The sequence below is a fragment of the Strongylocentrotus purpuratus genome, unplaced genomic scaffold, assembly GCF_000002235.5.
Source record: "Strongylocentrotus purpuratus isolate Spur 01 unplaced genomic scaffold, Spur_5.0 spur5_scaffold_3, whole genome shotgun sequence".
Taxonomy (NCBI): Eukaryota; Metazoa; Echinodermata; class Echinoidea; order Camarodonta; family Strongylocentrotidae; genus Strongylocentrotus; species Strongylocentrotus purpuratus.
In genome coordinates, this window is record NW_022145609.1 from 15,349,892 (window position 1) to 15,363,393 (window position 13,502).

General features: G+C 36.0%; 1 protein-coding gene across 1 annotated transcript; it reads right to left on the bottom strand.

The window, feature by feature from the left end:
- Positions 1 to 269: 269 nt before the first annotated feature.
- Positions 270 to 12,752, bottom strand: LOC105436835 (adhesion G-protein coupled receptor G6-like). Its single transcript, XM_011662845.2, has 10 exons — positions 12,635 to 12,752; positions 11,601 to 11,734; positions 10,127 to 10,267; positions 9,359 to 9,544; positions 8,221 to 8,607; positions 6,849 to 7,001; positions 6,070 to 6,176; positions 4,979 to 5,262; positions 4,041 to 4,107; positions 270 to 2,429 (listed from the first exon to the last, which is right to left on the bottom strand). Exons 2-10 carry the CDS (start codon positions 11,661 to 11,663, stop codon positions 1,745 to 1,747), a joined length of 2,073 nt encoding a protein of 690 aa, XP_011661147.2. The 5' UTR covers positions 11,664 to 11,734; positions 12,635 to 12,752; the 3' UTR covers positions 270 to 1,744.
- Between the last annotated feature and the right edge of the window lie 750 nt (positions 12,753 to 13,502).

Consider the following 13,502-nt stretch of genomic DNA (forward strand, 5'->3'; position numbering starts at 1 on the left):
GTCAAGTGAAATTATAAATTCAACAGATTTCCAAATCATCTTACCCTCCCTTTCCCTCATCTACTGACACGAAATCTTAATCAATGTGAAAACATATCCGGGCGCCTAATAATCTATGGATAAAAAAAAACTATTGTGTCTCCGTCACCTTAAGTTATGTATTTTTTGGTAGCAGTAATTCTTGTTTCATTAATTACATGTCGACTTTGATCACGTGTCACTAGATACATACAACAGAAGAACAAAAAAGAAAACGTAAAAACATATTCTTAAGAGCATGTAGTATCTTCGTTTTAATTCTGAGTATAATTCTAGCCCAAACACCAAAACAACAATCTCAAAATCGAAAAAAATTCATGAATGAGTATATCGATCCCTTATTCCCCTTACCGACGGCTACAATAAAAACAAACATTAAAAAGCTGAATGTAAAGCACTGTGAAATCAAGTTGTGCGAAATTATAATCTTGAATATTATTGAATCTAAAAAATGGTTCCTCATACTTGAGTATCAAGTCTGACAGGCATGAGCGCTCTACAAAAAAATCCACTATTAATATTACAATCATCACCACTATTATTGTTATCATTGTTATCATTATAGTTGTTATTATTACTATTATGAATATTATCATCTTTATCATCATCATCATCATCATTATAGTAATGATTTTCCAATTTGTTACAAAAAAAACCGGTTATGTATATTTTATGTTTCAGTGTTGTATGTTATGTAGTATGTCTTTAGTGTATAGTTTATGTTGTCCTGTACTTGTTATTTAAATTAAAACCTGTAACCTGTACTTTTGTTTGTGTTTCCCTTTGTGTTTGAACAATATATGAATATATACATGTCAAAACAAAGTAAATTTGCATTTTGTAAATTGCAACAAACAGCAATTACTGGATATCATCCACCTAAAAATAGAAATACTGTCATTTTATTTGCTCATTCTTCAACACATTTAAAAGCAATTTGAAGACAAAAGAGAGTACAAAATCATGACGAAGTCAAACGAATAAAAATATAGAATCATTAAAAGAGATCGTTTTAAGTACATACATGCATCTATCACTTGAATATATATTGCCATATTAAACATTTCAGTTTGAAATTCAATCATAGACCAAAACTGCAGTTACTAAAAAAGGAACAAAAAAATATGTCTACGTATATATGCTAAATCTCAGGGCCACCGACCCTTTTCAGGAGTTGTCAACAATTACAGGAATGTGGCACCATTCCTCACGACCATTTCATTAAATAGTCTCTCGATGAAAATAAAGGATCAACAACCCTAGATATTAATAAACAAAAAGAAAGCGACTTAGCGCTAAAAAGAAGGATTATTCTCTGGATTATTCATAAAAGAGTCACTTCGTCATTAGAGAAAACTAAAGCAAGCCATGCGCTTATAATTCGTTTAAGTTTATAACCACAAATAAACTTACTCCTAACAGGATATCCATAAGTCACTTATGGTCCAGTCATGTAGATAATGACAACAATAGGCTAACGTGATTTTGTTTTTGAGAATTATGTTTTCAATCAACGGGTTTAATGGTACTCCAGCATTATAGATACTTTTGATAAATCTTTTACGCACAAAAAAAAAGATTTCATAAGGTAATTCTCTTTGTTATGATAATCTCCATGATTGTCTTCAATAAATATTTCAAGTCTATATCTTGATGTACTTCGATTTTTGTAAAAGACTTCAGAAAAATCTATTTGATTGACATTCTATATGATACAAACTTCATAGGCCGGATCAACATCTTCCTTACCGTCAAAGGACTTCGTTGGATCACCGCCCTTCTCGATCTTGGAGAAATCAAGGTCAGTATATTGCTTACCGGAGGACGTCGGCTTCGAGGGATCACCGCCCTTCTTACCCTGAGAGAAATCAAGGTCAGTATATTCCTTATTATCATCGAAGGACGGATTCTCATAATCATGCGACTGGTCGTTTTCCGACGTCGACTTCGTCTTGGTCAAGGAGATTCCCTGACTCGTTCCTTGGTTCGCACGGGTGCTCGTTCTCGATGAGTCCTGCCCACAACCGCACACCTTGGCCCAGTACGCGCACACTACTGGGTTCCTCGCGCAGTAGAGGATGAAGATGAAGAAGCCTTGGAGAGAGTTGAAGACAATGAAGAGAGTTTGGGTGACCTGACTTGTGGTGTCAATCAAGGTCAGGTAGGCCGTTACCCAGGTCAAGCCGAGCAGAAGGAGGACGCTGACCGCGTTCTTGATCCGCTCGATAGACGCCTTGTGGTTGGTCCCGGCCGCGTCGCTATTAGAGGCGACGTTGGCCGATTTGATCAAGCGGCGAACGACCAAGCTGAAGATGACGATGTTGGCAAGGAGGATGATCGCTATTGGGATGAGGAGTCCACCGACCGATGGCCACTTCTGAAGAAAACAGCTGGATAATAAACAAGATTGAAATTGAAATTTACACCTATCTCCTTAAGAAAATTGTAAATCATACATAATTATGTGCATTGTTCAAATGTATGCAATAACTCTATTCCGTCGTCAATAACTAAGAAATAGAAGTTGATGATATTTTCTGTACAGAGCTAATCGGAGAGGAGCTCGCATGATACGTCACATTTTGCCACTGACGATCACTTCAAAAATGCATAACTTTCCTTTTTAACTGAAATCTGCCTAAACCTTAACTAATATGTTTCTCTCGTTGTTCTGCTTTTATCAAAACCAACTCAATATCAGGATGGACTTCCCCTTTTAGTCCCACCCAAGGTGTAAAGCAGTATATTTTCTTTAATGGCTTTGAGGGGCGCGATTCCAGGATTATGTAAGACGAGCGGACACGTCCCCGAAGAAGAAAAAATCACAATTAAGTCTCGTTCACATTAAAAAAAAAAGATGTATAATGTAATAAGTTTCACATTTTTGTCTCTCATAACACAGAGCTCAGGGAATAGGCGCAAGTCCTTTGTTGAGCGCACTTGCCATTCATTCACACGTTAAAAAAAAAACTCGGCGGCTTGTTGTGTGTGTCTGTTTACCGCCATATCTGAAACGACCTTTAAGAGCGAAAATTGTTGTGTTCTTTATGTTTGCAAATTGCTTTCAATGGGGAGGGAGATAGGGGTATGGGGGTAGGATGTCAATTGAGGTTGTACGGTTGTAAATGTGCCCTTGCATCTTATATTACAATAGTAGATCTTATATACCTCACTTAAGTAATCCAGCAATCTGATTGGTCGAAATTGCATTCATAAACTTTAACTGTTCCCGAAAATTCCCAGTAACCATGGTTAAAACAGTTCAAAATCCCAATAACCATGGTTATTGGGAAAATAGGTCAGTCTCCATGGTTACCTTATAGGTTTACATGTTAAAAAATGGTCTAAGCGATCGAGGATACCATACGTGTGCGAAGAATTGGTCGGTAATTTCAATACAATTGAATCTCGATCGATCTTACCGACAATTTTATCTTGCATTGTTGACATGAAGACGAAAATAAAGTTCCCAAAACAAAAAAACAACATCTGCCGATAGATCTTGATCCAAGTTCGTGCCAATATGCATTGCAAAAGTAAAAGAAGGGCCCGTTTAATGGAGCTTTTGCGAAGCATTCATCACGCGAAGCCGGTTTCAATCCATTTTAATGTATATATGGTACAAAACTGACAAGCATAGTAAAAGCGCGCGATGGCCGAGTGGTATAGACGTTGATTTTAGATACATCACTTGTTGAACGCAAGAGTTCGAATCCCATCTTCGACAAAAAAAAATATATTTTTAATTTTTAGTCTATTTTTTTTCGGCATATAAAAGTATTAATGACTGCTTTAATATTCGAGAAATAGTTGTTTTTATACGCTCTCGGGAAGGTTACAATTGGGCTATTCCCCTCGGCACGCCTCGGGTAATAGCACAATTCTAACCTTCCCTTGAGCGTATAAAAACAACTATTTCTCTCAAAGCAGTCATTAATACTATAATATCTATTCATGTTCCTTTTAAGAATGATTTCGAGTGTTTTCTTAGGGTAGCTTACTAGTCTGTTGCTGCATAGTTTCCTTGGGATGCCAGCCCGGTGAGAAGGACGATCAGACCGCTGACTCCTGCCATGGTATCAGAATAGAGAAACGTTTAAGAGAGAGAAAGGGGAGAGGGGGATAGAGAGGGCGGACAGGGGTAAATAGGAAAGAGAGAGAGAGAGAGAGAGAGAAGAAAAAAATCATTAGCAAGTTGGGATACCAGTTTCCTCCCTTTTACTGTCTCAAGGACTTAAACCTGAATAACTGGTTGACGACTCGTGAATATCATGACATTTGAGTTGGTTTAATTATCTTCATTTGATTAAAGCCCTTCACAGTTTCTTGTGTATTACACTTTTAGTTTTTAGAAACTGAATAGACCAATAATAACCTAATTTCGTGAACATTAATGTTTCCACTGTTGTTACTTTCTAACAGGAAAGTAACTCTACTTGTATCTACCATGATACTAAAATATGACAGTATGAACAAATTAAACAAGGGTTATATGTGGAAAAGTATTCATTGCATCACAACTTATCATCGTTAAATACAGGTTCAAAATATCTGAGAAAAGAAATCTCTAAACATGATATTGCTATTGGACTGGACAAAACAAAAGGGGGTGTGAAATTAAAAATGGAGGAAAACAAAAGACAGATGGCTCCATTAAAGGTGGGCAAAAGAAGGAGCGATTTCTAAGACTCGTCTTCAAGTATATTATACTGAACAGACTTCCCTGAATAAAGAAGTGAAATAAATTTAAAAAATAATAACAACAAATAGGCAAATTACAGAAGAACTGGAAAATGAAGGATACAAACATTGCTACAATGATGTGAGAATCCAGTAATCATTTAGAGGAGGGGATAGCGCCCCAAAACACTTCACCCCCCCCCCCCTTTCTGATAGGTGCCCCTATGTTATCAAATCATGCATAGAGAAGAACACTCACCCCATGCCACGATGCTGGCTTTGAGCATGAAACGAGGAATGTAAGCATCGAAGACGCGTACGACAATGAGATAGGTGTTGATTCCCTCAACGCCCATCCAGGCCATAGAGGACAGGGTGAAGAAGTGAACGAGAGCGGCGAGGATGCCGCAAGGGACGGGAGTGACTTCGGGGTAGTCGGGATGACGGTCCAATGCGCTCATGATGAGGAAGGTGAGGTATAGACCGAGAAGGGTACCACATAGACACATGAAAATCTTCTGCGACTGGAGGACGTGAAGGTTTCTGTCAGAATATACAAACATACACTCAATTGAAAACAAAAGCAAATAAACAAACACAGAACACATTGTTCAGCAGCAGCAATTCAAGTATATGAATATACGAAATTAGAAACTTGCAGCAAGAGAAATTTGAATCACGACAACAGTCATTTTATATTTACCGAATGTATGCTTTGAATGTTAACAAATGTATATTTAATTGTCATGCCATTATTTTATGTAACTTTAATAAACGTATTGGTAGCAATTTAACTACAACCAAATACAACTACCAACAGGACAACTGCTCCCAGAGAAAAACCACACCCCAAGCTATTACTCTAATTAGGGGATAGTTGTCCGGGATTTAACCTGATCAATATCTGGATGTAGTTGTTCTTTAGATTTGACAACTAATAGTCGTTATTTTCCCACTTGAAGACATTTTCAAGCCCAACCGTCTTTTAGGGAGGTTCTAAATAGTATTATCTTTCAAATGCCGTTGGAATTTAACCTTTTCATTTTGTTGGCCTACAAATGGGACATAGTACCTTTAATGTATGAATTGTTTTGAAAGCCCAACAGGTAGTTGTCCTAGATCATAGATACAAGCATTATATCTCATTGAAGGATTCTCCTCTGACATTATATGACGGTTTACATTGTTCAAATGGTTGAGACCGTGGGCAATGGTGTATGTGAAGAACAAAAAAAAAAGGAAATAACAGAATTTACATCATTTTTCTAAATGCAAAAGAGACCAAATTGCGACTTTATCAAGTCATTCGGAATTACTCAAGAACATTAATCATTAGTTTTTTGTACTTACTTGTTTGATAGATAGGTGATTAGTATAATGACTAAACACACAATAGAGATGGCACAACCGATGATACTAATAATCCGTAACGCCTCAACACGTTCGTAATATATATCCTAAACAAAACAAGACAAAAATACATATATGGTAAATGATAGCAATCAATAACAACAACACCAGCAACAACAACGACACCAATTATAATAATCATGATGATAATAATGATAATAATAATGATGATAGTCATGATGATAATGAAGGTCATGATAATCATGATTATGATGCTATAATAATGGTGAAAATGTTTTGAAAACGCAATAAAAGCACATTGATTTGCAGTATTTATTGTGAGAAGATAAGTAGCTTAGTACTTAGTATGTTGGATAATTATTAACACTAGGTCCATATCATCAACATACAATAATAATTTTAATCTACCATACGATGTGAACATGTTTCTATCATACGATGCAGAAAAATGTTACAATTCAATCATAATTAAGGTTATCAAAACTATTCCAGTGCAGCTGATATGTGTGATTATCCAACAATGCTACTAATAATACTTTTCTCTCAATGAAAACTTCGCCAACCTTCGTTAACATAATACGTTAACCTTGCCACGTGTCTGTAAAAATTGATTAATCCTATTTTGTTTGTAAAAGGAGGTGAACCCTCCCTTTCTTGACTCTCTCTTATACCCCTTTCAAACTGGTCTGATTTAATCGGTATTTTCATCGACGTGACTCCGATAGAAGCACTGTGGAAGGGGTATTAGTGCAACTTACCATCAATACCGCGAAATTCGACAGATGATTGCAGCTGCATGTCATTTCACCATTGTCTGATCCTGATGACGCAATCCTTTCACATCCTCTCGGTGACCAATCAAGTGTGTCCTCGAAGTCCCAGAACACACATACGGCATTTTTAAAGTCAGACTACAAGCATAATCATTTGGAAGATATAGATATTTATTCAACATAATCGCAACCCAAGACCGATTTTGATACGTTAATGTATTGCTCGGAATATTTAACATGGTAATGTTGCATTAAAAAGAGGGAGTGGCGTCAAAAAGTGAATTCCACCTGGGCTTCGGCTATCATGTGATGAAGATCATGGTAATGAATGTATGCACATTTTCAAAGGGTGTTGCACGAGGTTATTGAAAAATTGACTAAGGTTGATATCTAAAAATCTTCGAGATCGTGGAAGATAAAGAAATTCATCTATACCTCATACATTATCATAATGTTTCCATTGCCAATAAGTTATGTTACACATAATCAAATTTGCTGGTACTTTCAAGGAGTGATAAAATAGGGATCCCTTCATTTTTAGTGGAATCAACTATCAAAAGAGTGATGTAACCAATACTCTAGATTAGTTTTAATAGATTAATATTCCAGAGGAAGTGATTTTTAATACGATTTCTAAGAAAGTGTATTTCCAGTCTTCTATATTAAATATTATAGTAGAGTTTCCTAGATAATAAAGATCAGGGGTGGATCCAAGGCTGCCAGGTAGCATGAATGATAGGAATAGGGTTAGGGTTCTCTCATTGTAAAAGTATGATAAAATAGAAACAATGAATATCACCAGCCTTTTGCACACCATTTAAGACAAAGTAAGACAAATCCTGTAAAATTGTATTTTAATCGTTGATTAAAAACGTGGAAAGTTCATGTTTCTCTTGGACCGTGTCGTTTTATAAGAAAGATGTGCCCCTCGTTGTATTTCTTCGTATCCGGACATCCACCCCGATAAACCACCCCAGTCACCAACCCCCTAGGACAACTACCCCCTAGGGCAGCCATCCTCAAGGACGACTTCCTCCAAAGACAACTACCCCGGACAACTTCCCCCAGACAACTACCCCCTAGGACAACTACCCCACGGAAAACTACCCCCTAGGACAACTACCCCCGGGCAACTACCCCCAGACAACTACCCCCTTTGGATAGTTGTCCCGAGGGTAGTTGTCGTAGGGGGTAGTTGTCCGGAGAGAATTGTCCTAGGGGGTAGTCGTCCTAGAAGGTAGTTGCCCTAGGGGGTAGTTGTCCTAGGAGGAAGTTGTTCTAAGGGGTTGTTGACTGGGGGTGGTTATCCGGGGGTGGATGTCCAGGGGGTAGGTGTCCTAGAATCGAAATTTCTTACCTGAATAGGTGTGTACTTGAATTCGATGTTCTCCCCCAAACTCGTCATCTGTTGTCCCCCGAGCGTCAAACCCATAACAAGTGAGTTCACAGTCCGGTTGAAACTGCTCTGCCCGCCGTTTGTCCCGCGAATATGCTGCGAAGGGAACAATGACGGTGTCCTAAAAATGCTAAGGGCCACGCGTACCCCTGACTCGCTCCCGACTTCGCTGCTGAGGTCGATCAGGACGGAAGAGGGAATAATGACACGAGTTCCTGTGAGGATCTCTTCCTGGACTAGGCTGTCTCCGGCGTTGAGCGTGATGTCAGTCTGGCTTATATCTGAGGAGCTGCTGCTAGCAGATACGGTCAACCCCGATAAATAGTCAGCCGGTTCGACACTCGTCACCTAAAACAAAAGAAACCTCATTTAAAAGAATCACTTTATTTTATTTTATTAAAATACATTTTTAAAAGAAATGAAATTTGATGCCTAGGTATTTGTGATGATTATGGATACCATTTATATTTACACTATTCGTTATTTGAATTGTAAACATAATCTAAAGAGAAATATGGCGCCAGACAAATGACAAGAATAACACTCATTATCATCTTCATCAAAAAGAACGAAATCAAATACATCATTATTATCAACAACAACAACAACATAATGATAATGAATTAAAAGACCATCATCATCATCTACCAACAACAACAACGACATCATAAACATCATCATCATCATCTTCAACAACAATATATCACCTTCATATATAAAGAGATATAGGCAAAGCTGCAGAAATCCTATAAGTTTCTACACAAATTAATTAATCATCGTGCCCCTGTGACGCCAGTAGGCATATTTTCAAGCTTGATCGGGGAGAAAAATCCGTGGGCTATGATTATTAAGTAAGCTGTGTCTATATACTCTGGCAACCAATCTAGCACAGCCATTGTTTTAGTGTTTTCAATATTTGTCCCCCCCCCTTTTGTATATGAATGTACTATTTTATCCTAATTTATGTATTTTTTTCAAAATGAATAATTGATAAATAAATTTAGAGCACTATTCAAATCTCACGGGAATAAAAAGAACAGTTTATATAAAACAATTGCATTCCTTTGAGTTTCGGGAATGATTAGAAGTATATTTATACCTGTACAGCTACATTCATCTCCAATGCCGTATAACTTTGTCCATCCGATATGTCAAGATTGTTAAGCTGTTCTTCAAAACTCTCCAAGATTTGAGTAATCGCTCCAGTATTTTCTTCCACCGCGGAAAGTTCTTCTTCATCTTTCTCTGCGAAGTTGCTGATGATGGTTGCAGTAAGAGTAGTGATCTGTTGTAATGGAACGATAGTAATTATTTTTTTTAAATCATTGCATAAGGAAAAGTGAACTGCCATTCTTATTATTGTCATTTATTATCATAATTTTCCTAGTTTTTGCATTTCATTGCATTTTCCGTTACATTTGTAAACTCTCATTTTGCTAACTACGAAACACAAGACATGCACGAAACTGAAAAGCGTATCCTTCAATCACACCAAGTTTTCACCAGAGGCCGATTCAGATACTGCCCCCGCTCTCTATTTCTCTCTCTCTTTCTCTATCTCTCTCTCTCTCTATATATATATACATACACACACTCACACGCACATACACACAAACACACTTATATATATATAATATATATATATATAGGCCTACATAAAACCATACACACACACCCACACACACACACGCACACACGCAACGCACACACGCACTCACACACAAACACACACGCAAACACACATTTATATATATATATATATCATTGGGTGCAACTCTCATTAGGCGTTTTCCTATGTATTCCATAATCCAACATCCGTGACTGTTAACCAATATTTTATATATAATATGGTATTTATTTTACTCACCCCTGGATCGCCATTTTGTAGGGCTGTACTGTTGCTGATGATGTTAGCTATGTTGACAATGTCTCCTTCGTCTATCTCCATGTCTGTGACCACTACCACGATCTCTAGCACTTCTATCACTGTCTCATTTGTTACTCCTTTCTGAAAATAGAATTATACATTTTTTGTTGTTGAAAGCTACAGAAAACTTTAATGGTTAGAGGCAAGTAAAGTAATTTACCAACCTTTGATAGCCTAAACATGCTAAAGCGCCAATCAACCGTAGGCAGAAACTACAGACCTACTCTTGACGTCCAGTTGATATTTTCTGTTTGTATGTTAGAAATAATACACCAAATGACACCTAACCCATTCATTCACCTTCTGAGACGAAGTAAAATTGTGCTGTATGGCCATTTCCCTTTAGCTTAGTGGTTAGGAATTACAATGTTTTTGCACATTCCTATCTTGTCTTCAAATGTTATCATGTCCTCGATTGCCTCTTCTTTCCTCATACATGAATTTACAAACCACTCTTTTATCAATTATTTAGTTTTTTTTACTTGAATTAATAAAGTAATCACAGTTCCAATTAAAAACGGCCAATAGATGTTACCAATTAACATGTTAAGCACTTGATAATTAGCTGAGCAATACTAAACGAGCAATAAATGGTATCATCAATATTTGTATATATTTGTAGGACTATAATATATCGTAGAATAAAAAACATTGCTTTCATGAATTCATATATTTCTTGTAACATTTTGATGTAAAATTTTGAATAGAATGTCATTCCGATGTATAAGAGAAATTTACATAATATGATACAAAATGTTGTTTGTTGATTATAGTGTGTAATATTTGTCAAAACTAATTCCGTTTTTTCTTATGAACTCTAACATTGTCGATAATGATTTTTTTTATTTGATATTTTTGTCGATGCTTTTTGAGTATGTACTACCGTTGAAGATTCATCGTAATTCGGCTTTGCCGCAATGATGTTTTTTTATTAAAATATTATGAATTATTCCAATAATTTTATAATTCAAAGACACATTTTTACATGATGATTCGAAATAAATATCCATCTAGATTTCATTTTTTTTGTTTTCTTCCCTTCCTTATCTTTGTTCTTAGTCCTTTCTTTGTTTCTTTGTTTCGTTCTTTGTTTCTTTCTTTCTTTGTTTCTTTATTTCCATAAATATTTTTACCTTTCTTCCTTCCTTCCTCCATTCTTTCTTCCTTTCTTTCTTTCTGATTTTCATCTTGTATGTTCGCCTCCCGTTACGCATCGTTACATATTACACAAATTCTCTTTTTGTGAATATTTTATTCATGATGATGACGTAATTTCGAGATGTGTTTATGATGTGAACCTTATGTGATACTATACTGTAAACTTATAATGAATGAGATATTTATGCAAGTCATAACTCATTAAAGCAAATCTTATGAAATTAAATGTTTTGCTAATTACAAGAGAAATACTTACCTCAATAATATCGTCGACTACTTCATTTGTTTCCCTTAACGGCCCACAGTCATTCAAATACATGATGATATTCCAAGCCAATTCTCCAAATGTTGTGTCTTGTGCACACTCTGCACGTCCAATGGGTATACCGCCTGTATTCAAATTTAAAAAATTGATATTAACTAGAATACTAGTTTGGTTTATTTACTAAAAGTGTGTCGAGTTTGATACTTAATTTGCATTATAGCAATATAATGTGGGCAGCCGTGATTGTTTATGATTGATCTTTGAATTTATAAAAGAGTAGCACTGCATACTCTTTATAGGTTGAGCCAATATTGATAAAAATGTTGGTAGCTTTGGTAATAAAAGATGGAAAAGGATATGCTGTTTGGTTCGTCAGTACTGTTCAAAATTACCACACTCTGCAGTGAATAATGGCTCTATTTTATTGGAATTAGGACTTGTAATACTACAATGACAACAATCGCAATAAGAGAACGGGAGAAGAGCACTGCTATTACTATCACCCAACTTCCACCCTTTAACACACGAGGACAAACTCATATTTAATAGTTCGTATTGTAAGTATTATTTGAAGCAAGAGATCAGCTTGAACCATATTGAACATGAATATGATCCACCTTCAACTTATTCAAAAAAAGAAAAGAGAGGTATATTGAAACCAACGATAGGTGATAAAGAAAAACAAAAAGCAAACAATAGGAGGAAGAAGAAGAATTCGAAGCAGAAAGTAACAACAACTACAATGATAATGATATTGACAATAACAACGACTATGAAAATGATAATAATAATAGTAATAAAAGCTATCATGCTTATAATGATAAAGATGATGAAAATAATGATTATGATAATAATAATAACAATACTAATAACAAGAAGATGAGGTGAAGGTGGAAGAAGAAGAAGAAAACGTTAACAAGAAGAAAAATGGGAGGGGAGTAGAATGAAGGAAAGAAGACAAAGGAAAAGAAAGGAATGATAAGAAGAAGTTTGGAGAAGACGACGAAGAAGAGGATTCTACTTACCCAAAGTGGTATAAATTGGGCACGTCTCAATGGAATCCACAACATCCCCTTCTCTGCCATCCGGAAAAGATGCGTTACCGGATATGAGGGGAGAGCATGCTGCACCTATTTCATGTTAGGTTGGTGGAAATAACGAACAAATCGCGTAAGAATCAAACAATAAAATGAGTGTAGCATATGTCAATATGTAAATTATTTTATCAATATAATAATAATGTCTTAAGTCTTATCCTTTAAGTAATTTGTGTACAAATCAATTATCGAGATTATTTGCACCATATGTATGCATACGATTATGAAAAATCAGAGGGAAAATCATATATTCTGGCTATTCTGAAATAATTTGTTCTACATTATATACATACACATACATGTATATTCGGAATAATTTCTTATAGATTTCAACGATCTACACGATATGACAAAGATGAATCTTACAATGTGCAATACGTAAGAGACTAGCAATTGTCTTTTAACAAGAACCCGTTAAGAAACTAAAATACTCTATATGTGAGAGTAAAGTAAAAAAAAAAAAAAAAAAAAAAAAAGGGGGGGGGGGGAACGTGTCAAATTGCATTTTGATAGATGAACAGTGAAGCAGAGGAAAGAAATAAGGACAGCAATGAAGGTACACGTAAATAAGTACAAATGGCGCAGAGGAGAGAGTGATGATGAAGGTAATGTTTTTGTTGAACAGAGGGCTTTGCAAGTTGTTTGAAGAATGGAATGTAAGAAACTAACAATGTAAACATGGTAAAGTTTGACGAGGGGAACTATGGTTTTGATAGACAAAAATAGAGTACGAAAGAGAGGGGGGAAATTATGTAGATTAATTGTGGTTTACGATTTCAATTTACTTTAACGCAGG

Excerpts from the sequence above, each read along its gene's own strand:
- LOC105436835 (XM_011662845.2), bottom strand. The coding sequence starts at position 11,663 with ATGTATTTGAATGACTGTGGGCCGTTAAGGGAAACAAATGAAGTAGTC. Across the intron at positions 9,545-10,126 it reads TACAAAATGGCGATCCAGGG|ATCACTACTCTTACTGCAAC; the intron begins GTGAGTAAAATA and ends CCATTACAACAG. Across the intron at positions 5,263-6,069 it reads ATCACCTATCTATCAAACAA|AAACCTTCACGTCCTCCAGT; the intron begins GTAAGTACAAAA and ends ATATTCTGACAG.